General features: G+C 36.0%; 1 protein-coding gene across 2 annotated transcripts in view; it reads right to left on the minus strand.

The window, feature by feature from the left end:
• Positions 1-6910: 6910 nt before the first annotated feature.
• The window catches only part of LOC138793700 (short stature homeobox protein), a 30976-nt gene continuing 18773 nt past the window's right edge, over positions 6911-19113 (minus strand). For both annotated transcript variants that reach the window (XM_069972379.1, XM_069972378.1), the window contains exon 5: positions 6911-9613. In XM_069972379.1, the coding sequence (XP_069828480.1) occupies positions 9368-9613 (246 nt within the window). In that variant the 3' untranslated portion in view covers positions 6911-9367. The remainder of the gene's footprint in view (positions 9614-19113) is intronic.

The raw sequence follows: 19113 nt of genomic DNA on the forward strand, positions 1-19113 counted from the left end.
CGACAATTATAGGTCAGAACCTATATCAACGATCAGCCGATGACAATGATCATCGGCTGATAGTTGTCTTTATTACACGGAACGATAATCTGCCAGATTACTTTATAAACTAGCGAATCTGAGACATATTGTACTTTATATTAGGGGCAAAATTTGGTCACATCAAAATATCATGAAAAAGTAGAAAAGTATTAATTTCTTTTTCTTTTTTAATATTAAACTTACGCTATTTATGATTAAAAAGAAATAACACAATAAATGTATTCTCCGAGTCACTATGATTACAGTGATAACAAATTTAAATAGTTTTTTTCCTTTTCTAACAATTACCACTTCGGCACAATAGAAACCATCTTCCTAAAAAAAAAAAAAAAAGACAAAAACTGTCGCCACATTGCTAGATCCATAACATGCCTATGTACTGTATATATGAAGTTTAACATATATATATATATATATATATATATATATATATATATATGACTTTTTGATCTCTTATGACGTTGTGACAAAATGGATTGACAAAATATAGCAATTCTGGTGCATTTTATTGTTTTCTTTTTACAGCGTGCAACGCATGGTATAAATGATGGTATCTTTTTATAGCTTAGGTTATTATGGGTGTTGCAATACTAAACGTATAGTTTTTTGTGTTTTTTTATGTTTTATGTAACAGTTTATTCTGTATGGGGAATGCAGTGTTATTTTCTTATTTGAGGGAGATGGGGAATATATTTATGTTTTAGTAACATTAGTGTACATTTGTGTATATTATCCATCTTCTGATGACTGTTACAGTATACTGTGCTACCATTGTTGTGCCGTGTATTGTACACATCATACAATACAATACAATACATATTGTATTACGCCTCCAAGATTGCCATGGAAATGATCTGAAGCCGAGACCTCTTATCGGAACTTTCAATCAGTAAGTATAACCTTACACGATCAGAACCCAGGAGATCTTCCTTCTCATTCCACCGTAAAAGCTAATGGAATCAGAATAAAGCCAAGTATTGACTGCCGTAAAAAGCACAGCAAAATGCACAGCACTTCCAGAGTTGTGATTGTTATGAAACATTGCCTTCTCAGCCAAACAGTGATGGGCTATGTTCACACAACGTCTTTTCAGCTCTGTTTAAAATGACGTCTGTTATTTTGTGTCTAAAATAACGGACGTCATTTAGCTGCCTGGCCTTCCCTTAGTGCAATGACGGCTGTTGGTACATTATTCTAGTTTGGGGTTACTAATTGCGGCTTAATTGAAAAGTCCATTAAATTTAATAGTAAAAACAGAGATAGGCTATGTTCACACGTTTTTTCAGCTCCGTTTAAAATGACGTCCGTCATTTTGAGTCTAAAATAATGAACGTTATTTAGTTGCCTGACCTCCCCTTAGTGCACTGACGGGTGTTTGCACATTATTCTAGTTTAGTTACTAATCGGCCGTTGGATGTGGCTTAATTGAAAAGTCCATTGACTTTAATAGCAAAAACGGAGACAGAACGGTGACAAAAGTAAAACTGTGTTTGAACTACTGCCATTGCAGTCAGTTAAATTGTGGAAAAAACGAACGTTTTGTTTTTTTTAAAATCAAAATCAGCCCCCCTTTCTCTATTTTTGACGATGTGTGAACATAGCCATACACTGTTGTGGCCACTGATTGGCAATTAGTAGAGAATGTCTCATCCTAACCCTAACTTTAGAAGTGCTGTGCGTCAGGATCAGGGCTCCATGTCACTGGTGGCAATAGGGGAGTGAGGAAGGTAAATATTAATTATGACACATGACAGGATACTGACAGGGGTGCTGTGGAAAGGGAGTAGGCAGGGTAGGAGGACTGTGATGGAGAGCTGGGGGAGGGAAGGTGCTCAACTGGAAAGTACAACCAGGAAGTAAGAAACTAAGACCCCAAAAACAATGGGATTTTTGTTGATTTCAGAACTCAATAAGACAGACACATAATGCTATATGCTACTGCAGCAAGTTATTTCTTTAATGCTGGAGTACCCCATCAGTGATTGTGCGGGAGCAAACATCGTCTCAAGCCCGCTAGTCTCTGGTGGTCACTTCCTGCATTTTTAAATCTTGAGGCTATGTTCACACACAGTTAACCAACGTTGTTAGGCTGGGTTTACATATATAAGTTGGCATCAGTTGCGTTTTTTGCCTAAAAACTGACCACAACTGATGTCACAACTGATGCCAAAAATGCATCAGTTGTGATCAGTTTTTCTATTCTTCTTTTCATTAAAAACCATCAGTTTCCATCAGTTTCCATCAGTTCCCATCAGTTGTCACAAGTTGCTCTCATCAGTTGACATTTTTTTTTCCAAGTATGTTTTCCTGTCATTTTCAATGGGATTTGCGGGGGAGCGCACGGGGGCTATATACTAATTGAGGGAGCTCACAGGGGGGCTATATACTACAAGGGGAGAGCGCACAGGGGGGCTATATGGGAGGGGGAGAGCGCACAGGGGGGCTATATGGGAGGGGGAGAGCGCACATGGGGGGCTATATACTATTGGGGGAGAGCGCACAGGGAGGCTGTATACTAATTGGGGGAGAGCACACAGGGAAGCTAAATATTACTGGGGGGGCAACAGGGGGGCTATATACTACTGGAGGAGAAACAGGGGGGGCTATATACTACTGGGGGACCAAGGGGGGGCTATAGGGGAGGGGGAGAGCACACAGGGGGAGAGATGTGTATATTTTGTGCTACTATTTGCCTGAACGCCGGATGCCAGAGCCGAACGGCATGCGTCCTCCCCGGCGAGGCATCCGGCGCTCTATTCGATTGAATTGGTGCGGCGTCGCATCACCGGAGCGGCGGTCCGCCAGGACGCTGCAAGATGCGTCCTAACGCACCGACGGTCCGGCAATGCAGCGGCCACTAGTTCACCGCCGAACATTTTGAACGATCCCATTGAAAACAATGGGATCAGTTCAAAGATGCGTTTTGCATGCGTTTGCATGCGTTTTGCGGAAATGCCGCCGCACCGCCGGACATATGTAAACCCGGCCTTACTGTATATTGGCCGAACACCGTCCAGTGTTCAGCATTTTCCTGTGGCCATCAGAGGGCTGACAGCCACAGGAACATTGTTTTCTATCTGGCCTTTTCAGGGTGTGTATGGAAATCAATTAAGCATTGATTTTCATACACACCATGGATCCACAGACTGCATCCTTGTGTGCATGGAAGATTAATAATGGTTATTAATCAACATGTTAATTTTTTGCACGGCTACGCCAAACGCCAAAGCCATTGTCGGTACGGTGTGTGCATCGAACTGGTGACATTGCACTGATTTTAATGCAATACCGCCCAGGCTGAAAAGAACGGCTGCTGTTTTATTGTGCGAACATACCCTTAAAGTACAACTTCTTCTCTTAGGATGGGACAAGTGTATCTCAATCATCACGTGTGGGGGAAACTACACTGCACACATTGTCCAATAGCAACTCTATGTTATAGATGCAGTGATTTCAATTAGCTATTGGTCATTGCATATGGGTGTGGTTTCTATTATACTTTCCAGATGTGGAAACAAAGCAAGTTAGTGCTCAAGCATTCTGCTCCCACACTACCCCATTTTTTATTTCACATTATCAGATAAGAAAAATTGCATTGTTTTAGATCTATTTTAACCCCTTAAGGTCAAAGCCAATTTTCGTTTTTGCGCTTTTGCTTATTCCATTTTAAGTTTAAAAGTCAACAGCGCTTGCATTTTTTCACCTAGAGACGTATATGAGCGCTTATTTTTTGCGAAACCAATTGTACTTTGTAATGACAGGCATTATTTTTCCATAACATATGCTGCGAAACCGGAAAAAAATCATTTGCGCTGTCAAATTGAAAAAAAAACTAATTTGTTTTGATTTCGGGGAGTTTTGCATTTACGCCGTTCGTCCCATGGTAAAACTGACTTGTTATGCATGTTCCTCAAGTCGTTACAATTACTATGATATATAACATGTATAACTTATATTGTATCGGATGACCTGTAAAAAATTCAAACCGTTGTTAACAAATATACGTTCCTTAAAATCGCTCCATTCCCAGGCTTATAGCGCTTTTATCCTTTGGTCTATGGGGCTGTGTGAGGTGTCAGTTTTTGCGCCATGATGCGTTCTTTCTATCGGTATCTTGATTGCGCATATACGACTTTTTGATCACTTTTTATTACATTTTTTCTGGATTTGATGCGACCAAAAATGCGCAATTTTGCACTTTGGAATTTTTTTGCGCTGACGCCGTTTACCGTATCAGGAATGTGATTAATTAATAGTTCGGGCGATTACGTGTGCGGCGATACTAAATATGTTTATTTATTTGTTTATTTATTAATTTATATTTATAAAATGGGAAAAGGGGGGTGATTTGGACTTTTATTAGGGGAGGGGATTTTTTATTAATAAAAACACTTTTTTACTTTTTTTTTTACATACACTAGAAGCCCCCCTGGGGGACTTGTATATAGACAGCACTGATCTCTCATAGAGATCAATGCTGTTTATATGCACTGCAAAGATCCATGAGATCGGTCATAGATTACTATGGCCTGCTGCAGGCCATAGCAATCTATTGCCGAGCCGGGATCAGCGTCATTCCGACACTGAGACCCGGGCCGGCCAGAAGAACGGATCTCCCCCCCGCGATCGCATCGCGGGGGGAAGATCCGACCCACTAGACACCAGGGATAGTGTGCATAAAGCACTTCAATGCAGCTGTCAGGTTTGACAGCTGCATTGAAGTGCTTAATTAGCCGGCGCGGCAACGGGACCCGCGCCGGCTAACAGAGGTACTGCCCAGCTGCACATGTCAGCCGGGATCAGCGCCGTTCAGAGCAGGGTCCCGGCGGGACCCCGCTCTGAACACCCCCCGCGGCGCCATGACGTATCAGATACGTCATGGGTCGCTAAGGGGTTAAGGCTGTTTTGCTTTTATTTTAGGCTATGTTCACACTATGTAAAAGTACGGCCGTTGTTGCCATCGTTGGAGCATATACACATAATATACATTCCGGACGGGATCCCATACAGCGCCGCAAAGAACTGACATGACAGTTTTCTGTGGCCGCAATTCAGTGAATTGCGGGTGCAGAAAGACCTGTCAGTTCACACAATGAAGCGAGCGGCTCTGGCCGCAAGCTTCATTGTGTGCTGTGTGAAGTTCTGATGCGGGCGAGCGCTAATGCGTCCGCATCAGAACACTGCAGTACCGGCCGGGATGATCTTTATTACCAATTATTATTATTACCAAAAAACAGCTGGGGTTGAGCATTTGGGTGGCTTTTAAGGGTCCTTTTACACAGAAAGATTATCTGACAGATTATCTGCCAAAGATTTGAAGCCAAAGCCAGGAATGGATTTGAAAGAGGAGGAATCTCAGGCTTTCCTTTATGACCTGCTCTCTGTTTATAGTCTGTTTCTGGCTTTGGCATCAAATCTTTGGCAGATAATCTGTCAGATAATCTTTCTGTGTAAATGGACCCTAACATGCAAGGCCAATTTTTACATGTAAGATTTAACATACCAGAACCTATGTTCCATGTTGTTCTAGCACTGCTGATCTTCCTTTACAATAACCAATAATTTCAATGCTAAATTCTTTGGATAATGGGTCTACTGATATTAATTTGAAATATATATATATATATATATATATATATATATATATATATTAGACTATGTTCACACAATGTCAAAAATTGAGAGAAGGCGCCCGATTTTGAAAAAACGTCCTTTTGTGCTGTGACTTAACTGACTGCAATGGACTGCAACAGCATTGAAGTCAATGGGAAGACGGGCGTCCAATGTATTGAATAACGGATGTTTTTACCCCGGACGTCAAAATAATGAACATGACCATTATTTTCGGATGTCTTTTACAAACAGCGGACCTTTTTATTAGTTGTTCACACACAGTTTTTGTTTTTCCACCGTTCTTTCTCCGTTTTTACTATTAAAATGGACTTTTCAATTAAGCCACACCCAAAGGCCAATTAGTAACCCAAACTAGAATAATGTGCCAACAGCCGTCATTGCTAAAAGGGGAGGCCAGGCTGCTAAATGACGCCCGTTATTTTAGGCTCAAAATGACGGAAGTTATTTTAAACAGAGCTAAAAAAAAAAAATGTTGTGCGAACATAGCCTATATATACCTATATATTAAGGAAATAAAATAATGTATTTGCTTGACCCAAGAGTGGGACCTAAGGGGATTGATCTGTTAATAAATGACCTAGAATTTCTTCTTCTCAGGCTTGGAGCAGCTAAATGTGACACAGATGTTTTGCATTTTTTGAAGGTTTTGTGGCAGGGGAGCTGTTGTTTTACTCTGCATCTATTTTTATGTAACAATAGCAATTGGCTGGTTAGTGTCACTGTTATCTACTGTGTGACATTACCAAGAAATACATATAAACAGACATTCAGATTCTGGCTTAGTCTCTAGAGTCAAGAAAATAATATGCCAAATGCATTTAAAAAGGTTATACTAACTCATGAGTCCTGAAAATACAGCTAGACGCCAGTGTATATAATGCATAGGTACTATTTACTAAAAAAAAAAATAGTTGTCATTAAAAAATACACAGCAAAATATCTTTATTAGGGTTAACCTGGGTGTTAAACACAGATGTGTTATTCCTGCATTACTGTAATATTACTCATGCTGTGGGAAACATTGTTAATCAGTTACAGCAATGACCTCTCCCACATCCTTGAAGGGGCATTTCTGACCCATATTGTTATGGCATATTTTGCCCTGTAAGGTTCGATTTACACAGAAAGATTATCTGACAGATTATCTGCCAAAGATTTGAAGCCAAAGCCTGGAATGGATTTGAAAAGAGGAGAAATTATTTTTGGCAGATAATCTTTCTGTGTAAAAGGACCCTTAGCTGGATTATCAGTGTAGGGAACTGCGGAGCTGAATCAGTGCCCTTTAATTCCCATGTTCACTGGTATCTCAGAAGTCAGAACCCCATTGATCATAAAGTTATTACATATGTTAGCAGTCTGCTATAACTTTATGACAGGGATATACCCCTTTAATGGTAAATGGAAATGCTGCAATGTACTAATGTCACGTCCCGCCTTCAATGCCTTACTACAATCATTTCTGCTGAGAGACATCAGTAACTTCAGCCCTTGGATATCTTGAAGTTTCATGGCTTATGTAATATTGTTTCATTGGCAATCATTGGCTACCTCACAATTGCAAATATTTATACATTTATTAATATTCCACTTGTTGATCAAGATGTACATTCATACCATGTGATTTACCAATACACTCTGAAACTGAATGTAACATGTTTTAGTGAATCTGTGCTGAAGCATGCTGGTATGGAAGAGTAGCTAAAAAAAAAAAAAAATCAAGGATGCAAAATGACAGATTTTGAGATATTAAACAGTCTATTCTTCTACTATCCCTGAAATGTCTGTTCATCCAGACATACAATTACTGTATATGCAGCTTAATGTATTGTATTAGGTGATATGATGCCCATGGACATTTGGCATAATGTATGCATCTTATTAAATTAATAAGATGAATTCATCAGGTGATCAATGCTACTTGGCAATGTCTCCAGCAACAATCAAAGTGAGTACATTTGCATGGGCATAAACGATGACAAAAAGGGTATTTCAGATTTGGCCAGTTGCCTGAAACTTATGGCAAAAGCAACAGGTTTCCAACATATAAAAATAAATGCAAAGCATATCAAAATGTACACTCAACATAATTAGAATATTACACATTTATAAAATTTCAAACAGAAAAATAAATAAAACATCCACTTACATTTTTACAAAGAAACAGAATGGTTTGCCTGTCTTGTATGGAACACAAATTCCAAACAGAAATAATGATATTTTTTTCATTTTTTTTATAATTCATTAAGAGAAAAGTGTTGGTTTGTATTGTTAGGCAATTCACAACATTGTGTTGAAAAGTTATTTGGACACATTTTACATTAAATAAAATTTTTAAAAAAGCAAACACTTTGGTATTTTTGTAACATTATCAATACCTTGCAGTGCTTAATGCAACCAGTATTTTTCCAGTAATGGTCTAATAGTCCAAGATGTATTCAATTCCTAATTGTGAAAAAAAAAAAAAGAAATAAAAACCACCATGTCAGCTTTTGAGCTGAAATTATCATTTTATGGCACATTGACTAAACCATGGCAGTTTTCCTTATACAAGGAAGAAGACAATATTATTTAATCCATTCCCATGGAATTTACTCATTTGGCAAATGAACTGCAACACCCAAGTGAAGCGCAAAAGGCTGGGCCTAGGTGAATGCAAAATTATTTATCAACATCTGAAGATGTCATTCTTTATATCTATAATATTTACAGTATTGCACTTTACTGCACTTAATTGCATTTAATTAGAATTTATTCTGACTCCATATTATTTCCTGACACCATTGTTTCATCTTCTCCCTCTTTCCAATAAATTAATACTTTATGGTATTTCCAAATCTACTTAATTTAGCATTTTAAACATGGTGACTGCATACAGATAAATGGCACAAAGCATTTGATGTTATGTCATGGTAAAGATTTTTATCTTTATAGCAAAACCAGTTTCCTTTTCAGTAAATTGAAAGCACCAATATATGGTGTAATTAACATACATTATTCCTTTCCAGAATATGGTAACTGGAAAAAAATATATTATTGCTGCCTGCTTTTGTTTGAAGGTCAGAAGACTACTTAACAATATGAAGGATGATTGTTGATGTTTTTTCATGTCCAAAACTCCATTGTAGGTTTAGGAAACAGTATCTGCAATGGAAGATTCTTGTGGCAGTGGAATAATAGCATTGGCATTATGGAGACCAGCCCCAATGATTTGAAATCTATAATATATTGATCTATGTATACATTTTCATTTTTTTTTTATTTAATTTTTTTTTGTTGTTGTTTTGTTTTTTTTGCTCAGGAACATGCAGAAGAAAATCTAAAAGCAGCCAATAGTGTCAAGTTCATTTTGTTCAGGGTAAAAAAAAATCGTCTTCCTTTCGTCTTCAGATGCAATCATGTTTTTGAAGTAATATAAGGCTAAGTTCTTAACTACTCCTGTTATCATACTGGTTCAGAATCATTGTGGTTTCAGGCATCATAAAAATTCATGATGTGCAATGAGCTAAACCAAATGGCGCAGTTGAAAAAAATCTCCACACTCCTTGTTGGTCTTCTAGAGCAGCAGGTACAGGCCCATTTTTTTCTTTTACACTTGCAAAGCGTTCACCAACACTTGGTGTCTGTAGAGTCAGATAATGGCAAAAAAGGAAACAAGGAAGTCAGTTAACTAATATACCAAAGGCTAATAGTGTCAGAGTCCCAAAGCCTCTGCATGTTTTCTGGCTTTGAGTCGCAAGTCAGCAATACTTGAGTTTTTGCTGTTGCTTTTAGCTGCAGCTGCAACTACAGCTGCAGCAGATGCAGTTTCTGCCAGTGATGCAATAGGAAGTCCAAAGGGTGGAGGCGGGAACATAAGATAGGGTGCATGGGCAGCCAAGTGCGGGTGGAGATGAGGGTGGGCATGGGCGACTCCTTCCAACTGTAACTGAGCTTGGACCTAAAGGAAAGAATATCAAAAGGCAAATCAGTAAGTATGCACTGTGTTTATTTAGGGAGCAAAAGGTTATGTTAAAACAATATTTTTGGATCAAAAGTGAAAAACTGCTGAAAAACACGTTGCATGAACAGAAAGATTGTTAAAAATAGGGCTCAAAAATTCTATGTGAACAGTTAGGCTATGTTCACACAACGTCTTTTCATCTCCTTTTAAATTACGTCTGTCATTTTGAGTCTAAAATAACGAACGTTATTTAGCAGCCTGACCTCCCCTTAGTGCACTGACGGGTTATTGTACATTATACTAGTTTGGAGTTACTAATCGGCCGTTGGATGGGGCTTAATTAAAAAGTCCATTGAATTTAATCGTAAAAACGGAGACAGAATGGTGACAAATGGAAAACTGCGTGTGAACTACAAATAAAAAATGTCCGCTGTTTGCAAAATGCAAAAGACGCCTGAAAATAATGATCATGTTCATTATTTTTGACGCGGCAAAAACGTCAGTTATTTAATACGCTGTGTGCACTGGACGTCTGTCTTCCCATTGACTTCAATGCATTGCATTGCAGTCAGTTAAATCTCGGCAAAAACGGACTTTATTTTAAATATGAAAATCGGACGCCTTTTTAATATTTTTGATGTTGTGTGAACATAGCCTTATATTCATAATAAACAATGTCTGTTGATGATAAAATGTGAGTAGCAAAATCACATAAACTAGGTCACAAAGAAAACAAAAATAGATTAAATTGGTTAGGGAATGTCACAGATTATACACCAAATTGGAGATTTATTGGTCCAAATGTAAAATTTTTGCAGGACAAGTGTTTTTTATTGGCATTATTTTCCAAAACACAAGAAAAAATTGAGCCAATTTACAGTTGTAACAAAACAAAGCATTTTTTTGCACTCCGTCGTTAACTTGGTAGGCTGCCACAGTGTCTCCCAGGACTGCATCAAGCCTTCCTAGGTACCCAGAGTACATGGCAGTGGATTCCAAGAGCAGCAGCCTGACAAGCTGATGGCCAAGCGTAGTCTATTGCTGCATTTTATTTTAACTGTAAGATCACTCATCTCTGCATGACGTTTTGACCACTTTTTTCTCAATTTTTTTAGAGGCAGATTTACAAAATAACACAATTCTCACAGTTTTTTATTTATATTTTTTCACAGCATTCACCATGCTAGAAAAATAATAATGTTTATCACTGGGGTCATTACAGACATAGCAATACCAACTATGCATGTTTTAAAATAATTTTATATATATATATATTTATTTTTTTTTACTATCCTCATACGGTAACTTATCCTCCTCCTCATACTACTACCACTGTAGTGCAGTGTATTATAGCTATAATCATTTTTCTGACAGCTTTTCTGTACATGGCAGGCCTGGGGGCCTTTAAAAGCCCCTCAGCTGCCATGAAGACCCATCAGCAGCCAGTTATCATACCACTGCACAGCCAATGGGGTAAATGACACCTCCAGGTCTGTAACATGCTGTGGGCATGATTTACCTTGGCATACAAAGAATTTAACTACCAGGATCAGAGGTTTCCTCAAAACTGGCAGTGTGGGATATGGCTGTCATACTAACAGCTGAGCTCCTGCAATCCAGGCACAGGAGACCCGCATCTGACCCTTTTTATGATGCCAGCCTAGCTTGAAGTGACCAGCAGTGACCACATCAGTAAAACATACATGGGCAGTCACTATGGGGCTAATAGACTGTCCTAATAGCAGTCCTAATAGAGCCTGGTTTCACACTGGCTAAACTTTTTGCAAAAATGGCAAAAAAGTAATGGCATTTTTTTTTTTTAGCAAAAACACTGTAGCCAGTGTGAATCAATGGAATTTTATGAAATGCCTTATATACTTGCCATTTTTTCCAGGGGGGTGGCCTTTTTCTCTTCTTTCTGGTGTTTTTTAGGCTCTGTGGCATTTTTTTTTTCTGCAAAATGTGGTGTTTCTCTCTCATAGAGTTCAATAGAATTTCTTCTGTTTGTCTCAAAAGTACCAAAGTTTGAAAAAAAAAGCCAATCACACCTAAGCTTAAAAAAGCCAGAAAAAAATGCCAAGATAAGTTTTGTCAGTTTTTCTGGTGGGTTTTTTTTTGGAGGCCGCAAAAGTACCACACAAAAAAAAGTCTCTGGGGGCACCCTAAACATTACATACATAGCTTATTCAGCATAATACCTCTAAGCTCTTGGCCTCACTTTTATTGACAGCATTGTTTGTTTCTCATTTGAATGTATTACTCTGTAATGCCTAAATTTGATTGTACATGTACACTCTGAGTGGTAGAGTGTTGAAAAATATGTTGGAACTATGTAAATAAAGATTATTAACCTCTTAGCGACCAGCCATTTCTTTGTAGGGTAGTCCCTAAGGCTACACTGCTGCCTTTTTTTACAGTAACCACAAGGCAGGGGTCTCTCTCATGATAGCTAGGCTGCCGTGCTAACTGCTCCAAGCAGAGAAACATACAATCCTTGCATTTTAAGGCTATGTTCCCACACAGTAAAAAAAAACACAAAAAAATCATCAAAATACGGCAGTAATTTTGAGAGAAAATAAAACTATGTGTGAATAGGCAAAAAAAAGCCTGTGTTTTGCAAAAGCAGGTCATAAATAATGAGCATGTTTCTTATTTGGTTGAACGTAATCAAATATTTACGTTATTATATGTGGTTTGTGTACTGCCAGCCAATTTCCTATTAACTTCAATGGAGCACATTATTATATTAATCTACAGCCCTATTTTAACCTCATAATTACGGGTTTATTTTACCTTTATTTTACTTTAACATAGCTTAAATCTTTACATGATACAGTTAAATTGTATGTTTGGCATGTATGGAGGTCCCTGTATTATGTGTCCTATCAGTAGTTTAGCAACATGATTACCAGCTGTTGATGGGTTTTCATGGCAGCCAGGGACCTTATGAAAACCACCAGGCCTACCATGTCTAACTAAAGGTCTAACTACCTGTATTCAGCCATGCCGGAGGTACAAATGAATAGATTGCCTGCCAGGGCTATGCTGACAGGCAAAATACATTGTACTACAATAGTATACATTGTAAGGCTATGACATTCACACAACGTCAAAAATGGAGAAAAAACATCTGATTTCGCTATTTAAAAAAGCGTCAGTTTTTGCAGCAATTTAACTGACTTCAATTCAATTGCAATGGGAAGACGGACGTCCTATGCACACAACGCATTGAAAAACTGACGTTTTTGCCGCGGACGTCAAAATAATGAACATGAACATTATTTTCAGACTTTTTTGCAAATAGCGGACGTTTTGTATTAGTTGTTCACACACAGTTCTTCTATTGTCACCTTTCTTTCTCTATTTTTACTATTAAATTCAATGGATTTTTCAATTAAGCCACAACCAAAGAGTAATTAGTAACTAAGATAATGTGCAAACACCCGTCATTGCATTAAGGGGACGCCAGGCTTCGAAAAACGTCCGTTATTTTAGACTCAAAATAACGGACGTCATTTTAAACGGAGCCCTGCATGGTAAAAACTGTGTTAAAAAATTTATAATTGTAATAATAAAAAGCCACACCATAAGTGCTTTCATTTGTTGGCTTGATCACTAAACAGTTAACATTTATTATAATACTTTACTGAAAATAAAATGTAAATGATAATAATCTCAAATAAGCATTGCTATAATTAAGAATAATTAGAGAGTAAAAGGAGAATAATCTGATTACACTGATTCCTTCTTTATTTTATATCTTTCAACCACTCAGAAAGTGACTTAACCTATTAAAGTGACCTGTACATTATTATCAATTTCTATACTGTAGGCAAATAAGTTTATTAATTACATTGTAAAATGCTATAAGTTTTCTTTGATAGTTTGTATTAATATTGGAACACTTCAATCATCATAAAATTAGAATATGTTATATTGCCAGAATAGTAATGTGCTAAATATTGAACAAAAAGGCCTCAATTATAGTAAATGTCTACAGAAAAAATAGTATACAAACAGTATAATCATCCGTTAAAATTACATTATAATAAAACTAAAAATGTGTGAATCAAGAGTCGTAGTGATGAAAAATTTTACAGCAACCTAATCAAATAAGAAAATCCCTATAGCTTATAATGGGAACATTTTCCTTATGTGTGGCACAGAATTTGCTCACATTCTGCAGCCTAGAAATTTGATATATAGCCCTATAACTTTCACAGTAGCACTTTATTAACACTTAAGAAAAGGGCTTTCTGTACTTATGAAAGAGCACGAATAGGGACACATTGTAACAAATAAAACATTCAAAGTAAAGACTTATTTTACCTTCCTATTCTACCCTTCTTTAACATTTCCACTAATTGAAACTCTGAAGTGTAAAACTGCAGTGAGACCATTGAAAAGAAACAGGGCCGAACAGCGTTTCTGAGCTGTACGGACTAAAGTATTCATGTTTGAAATCAAGAGTATGCATGAAAAGGAAACTATCACAGACATTGCAGGAAGGTAATATGTATATCAAAAAACTAAATATATCACTCCTAAAAATAAACTAAAATATGAATAAACAGCAAACTATTGACTTATCAAATATATGGTTGATATTATGAACTGTTAATACAGATTTCACTTTATTGTACTAGTATTAAGATACATTTCCTGTTTAATCTTTATTCATAGTTTTAAAATTTTTTAATCAATTTAAAATTCATGTTAAAACCAAAAAGTGAAAGTATGTAAGTGCTTATACAATTTGCTTATTGTTTATATTTTACTGGAATTTAAGGTCAATATGTTTTAGATATTTTATTTTCAGTATTTTTGAACTAATAATTTATGTATATAGTGTAATATATGTGTGATTTTTATTTTCTCTACCTTTGTTTAAGTTACAAGACCCCCACCACCATCACCACGGGTTAAAATTAACTGTTTATAAGTCTCATTAGGTCCCTAATTGTTCTTTGGGTTTTGTAGATTTCTAGGTACAATTTTTTCATATAAAGTAGCAATGAGGCCTGCATGCTGCCTAGTTCTCCCGAACAGATTATATGGCCGGAAAGTTATTTTCCTCATCTATCACATGATTACAAGTTAATTAATAAAATAAAAACTAATAATGAATGAAGCTGAAGTTTATTTTAATGAAAATCAAGGCACCAGCTACAGTATTTTATATTCTGGCCTTCAATGTAGTTAGTTAGTAAAAGTTTCTTCTGAAAATACAGAGAGAAGGAATACAATAATCACATGTCTTCATAGCTATAAGCTCCATTATATTAACATATTCCATTTGGATCTCCAGCCCACAATCCAGATGTGTGTTCGGATCATAATGGTCAAATTATCCTAAGAAAAGACAGCATAATATTTTGGACAGGAATTAAACATTTGAGCCATTTCCCCTTGCTATATACTGCCAAATAAGTTAATAATATCTCGACAAAAGTAATATTAACATTAGTGAAGTGAGAATAATTTATTGTGTTAAGGAGAAAATATGTAATGTGAAATTTTGAAAAAAAAAGTGTGGATAGATTTGTACGAGGTCTGTTAAGCTAGGCCTAGGCAATATGAAACATTTCACCCTATAGCACAACAGTTGTTTGGTTTTTATTGCTATATTATAAATATATGTTCTTTGACAATGTCTTTACTTTACTTATATTTAATGTTTTATATAACTTTTTCTAATTATTAATGAGGTTAAAGTTTTTTTATTTTTATGCATCATTTTTAAATAGTGAAAATCATTTAGAAACTTCACTTACTGAGCAAAGTACAATTTTTGCATTTCCTCAAATATATACTTATACACAACCTGGAATATACAGTTATTTATAACTATTCTTCTCATTTATATTAAATTATCACGTCACCAAATTCAATTCATTACCAATTGCTACATCAAGAAAAAACAAGGGATTTTTTAAATCTAAAATGATCTAAAACTTAAAATACTATGCTATCTAAACAAAAATGCACAACAGAGGAGTTTATAAATTCTTGCATACAAAATAAAAAAGTAAAAAAACTATATATAATGTAATCTGAAACGTAAATTTAGTTCACAATAATACTCAAAATTTGTATTTGAGCTAAAAGGATTATACTTTTTTCTCTTATGTATTATACAGGCTCAGTACTTTTATATAGGCTCAGTCCTTCATTTTTGGCTGCTAGTTGGGTATAAGATTTTATAATGCAGAAATGCTAACACATATTATTTACTATTTGCAATATCAGTAATATATCATGCTGTGTTTTAATCTGGTTCTGCTATATAATTTTTATTTATTCTTTTTTTTTTATAATTCTATCTATGCCTACAGTTATTACTCTATTTATTTTTATTAGTATTTATTTTTTTACATTAGTAAAATTAGTAAAAAGTTCATGAATACTCTAACATAGGCTATGTTCACACAACATCAAAACAAGACCTCAGTTATTGTCGTAATTTCATTGATTTCAATGCAATGCATTAAGGTCAATGGAATGATGGACATCCAATGCACACAGTGTATAAAATGATGTACGTAGTCTGCATGGACGTCAAAACAATGATCGTGACAATTATTTTTAGACGTCTGTTGCAAACAGCGGACGTTCCTTTTTCGTTGTTCACACACAGTTTTTCATTTTTACACCATCCTTTCACCGTTTTTGCTATTAAATGCAATTGACTTTTAAATAAAAGACACACCCAAAGGCTAGGTTGACACGTCAAAAAAACGGCTGTTTTTGATATTTTAAAAAAACATCAGTTTTTGCCTTTATTAACCGACTGCAATGGCAATGCATTGAAGTCAATGGGAGGACGGACATCCAATGCACACAAAGCATTGAAAAACGGACGTTTTTACCACGGCAAATCCATGATTTTAGTGTAGCTACAGTGATACATGAAGATATAAATATCTTTCATCAATGTATTTCTTTTAGTATGATCTAATTTTGCTGTTTTCTAGTGCACTATAAAATCAGGCTGTTATTATACATATGCAAAAAAAAAAATCTTTGGGTGACTATACTCACATAATGCAAGCAAAGCATTTCTTGGGTTTGGAGAGTACACATAAGCATTTATTTATGTCCTCATGAATCATAAGTAGGGTAACTGTATCATTTCATTTACAACTTCATAACAGTAAACCTATTTATTGGCGCTGTATTGAACCTTATTTCATAATATTTTCTAACATAATTTGCATTCAGTATAGTGACCATATGGCCAACTGTTTTTGTTTTTTTAACAAATCATTGTTGTGGTGTTCATCAATTATAGTAATTGATTTTAGTATTGTAGTATTATAATTACAAAATAGGGGTATTGGGGCTAATGGGTACAATATTTACCATGTTTGTACTTTAATGCAGTGTATTGAAGTCAATGGAATGACGGACGTCCAATGCACACAGTGTATAAAATGATGGACGTTGTCTGCCTGGACTTCAAATTAATGATCACAGCAATAATTGCAAACAGGGGACGTTATTTTTTCGTTGTTCACATAGAGTTTTTCTTTTTTCACTGATCTTTCACTGTTTTTACTATTAAATTCAATGGTTTTTCAATTAAAGACACACCCAAAAGCCAAGCAGTCCACCTGCACTAGAATAATGTACCAACAGCCATCAGTGCACTGATGGCCAGCCAAACAGCGAAATGACGGACATCATTTTAAACTCAAAATGACAGTCGTCATTTTGAACAGAGAGGAAATACATTGTGTGAAAAAAGCCTTTATGCCACTACCAATATGCAATTTCTATAGGTCCATAAAGAAGGAATATTTATGTAGTTGAGTAAACATAACAGATTATTCTATCATGGCGGGAGGAAAGAGTGGACATACATTCACTGGGCTGATGGTGTTTAAGTGGCTTCTGATATTTTACAAAATATTGCTGACTTTCCTATCTTCCTAATGCTCATACATTCATGCAATGTTCTAGGGATTTGCTTGAAAAGTTTAGGCCAGCACAACCCTTTAAATCTCTTCCCATTCCATGATATGCAATTAATTGAAACTATGCAGCTTCCAAAAATTGGGACAGTTATATGACATAGTAATAGAGCGGGTCCAGGAGCTGCCCCCAAAATCATTTCAGGTGCCAGCTGTACTATATGGCTGTGACCCTACTCCTACAACTGGGATCAGACTAAACTCCAATCCTGATCCTTTAAAATGTAGTGTTAAATGCTGACTGTGGCATATATGCACTTAGGCATAGGTAAGGGGGTTCCCTTTATGACCCCAATAAACTCCCCTGCTGTGCAAGCATGGGGTGTTGATGGACTGCCATTGCAGCTGGAGGCCTAATTAATGCTGCTATTATACCTGTTATTGGTATGCTGACAGGCATAGTACACTGAAATACAGACGTTTTGTAATGTACTATATAAACAACGGCCTGTTCTAGGCCCACAGTATAACAAAAAGTTAAAAAGGTTAGATATAAGAAAAAGAAACACCCCCCCCCCTTAAAAAAAAAAAAAAAAGCTTTATTATGTTATTGAATATAAAGAAAAAATGTTCATAAATGTTATCCATCGCTTCTCGGCCTTATCTCATACGTCCCCTATCTGGGCCCCATTTATTAAATTGATTTTTAGAACAGGGAGATGGAAAAAGAGCTTGATCTGTCCCCAGCTATTGCAGTGCTTCCAGGTTCAGTGCACAAGAAAAAAATTAAATGTTATCCTACATAGTTAACAGTAAAAAAAATAACAACTCAGAAACCTGAATTAAAAATGTTAACATAAAATTTTACATAAAAATTTTACATAAAAATATATACAAAAAAACAAATGAGCACTTCTTGTTTTTTGTTCATACGTACAGTATGAACAAAAAACAAGAAGTGCTTATTTGTTTTTTTATATATATTTTTATGTAAAAAGGCCTGCTAACCCATTCCACAAAAAACTCTCATAGGGCTAATGGTTTAAGCTGTACTTTACTTTCTTGGAAATTAGTACTTTTGTATTCATAGTTTACGTATTTTAATATAAGGCTATGTTCACACAATGTTTTTTAATCTCCGTTTAAAATTACGCCCGTCATTTTGAGTCTAAAATAAAGGACGTCATTTAGCAGCCTGACCTCCCCTTAGTGCACTGACGGGTGTTTGTACATTATTCTAGTTTGGGGTTACTAATTGGACTTTGGATGTGGCTTAATTAAAAATGCAAATTGAATTTAATAGTAAAAACAGAGACAGAACGGTGACAAAAGGAAAACTGTGTGTGAAATATAAATAAAAAACGTCCGCTTTTTGCAAAAGACGTCCGAAAATAATAATCATGTTCATTATTTTGACGTCAGCGGAAAAAACGTCCGTTACTCAATACGCTGTGTGCATTGGTTGTCCGTCTTCCTATTGAGTTCCATGCATAGCATTGCAGTCAGTTCATTGTATGAACATAGCCTAACTATGACACTATATGACTCTATAATATAACACCCATGTATATAAAATATGGAATT

The sequence above is a fragment of the Dendropsophus ebraccatus genome, chromosome 5 (genome assembly GCF_027789765.1).
Source record: "Dendropsophus ebraccatus isolate aDenEbr1 chromosome 5, aDenEbr1.pat, whole genome shotgun sequence".
NCBI classification, from domain to species: Eukaryota; Metazoa; Chordata; class Amphibia; order Anura; family Hylidae; genus Dendropsophus; species Dendropsophus ebraccatus.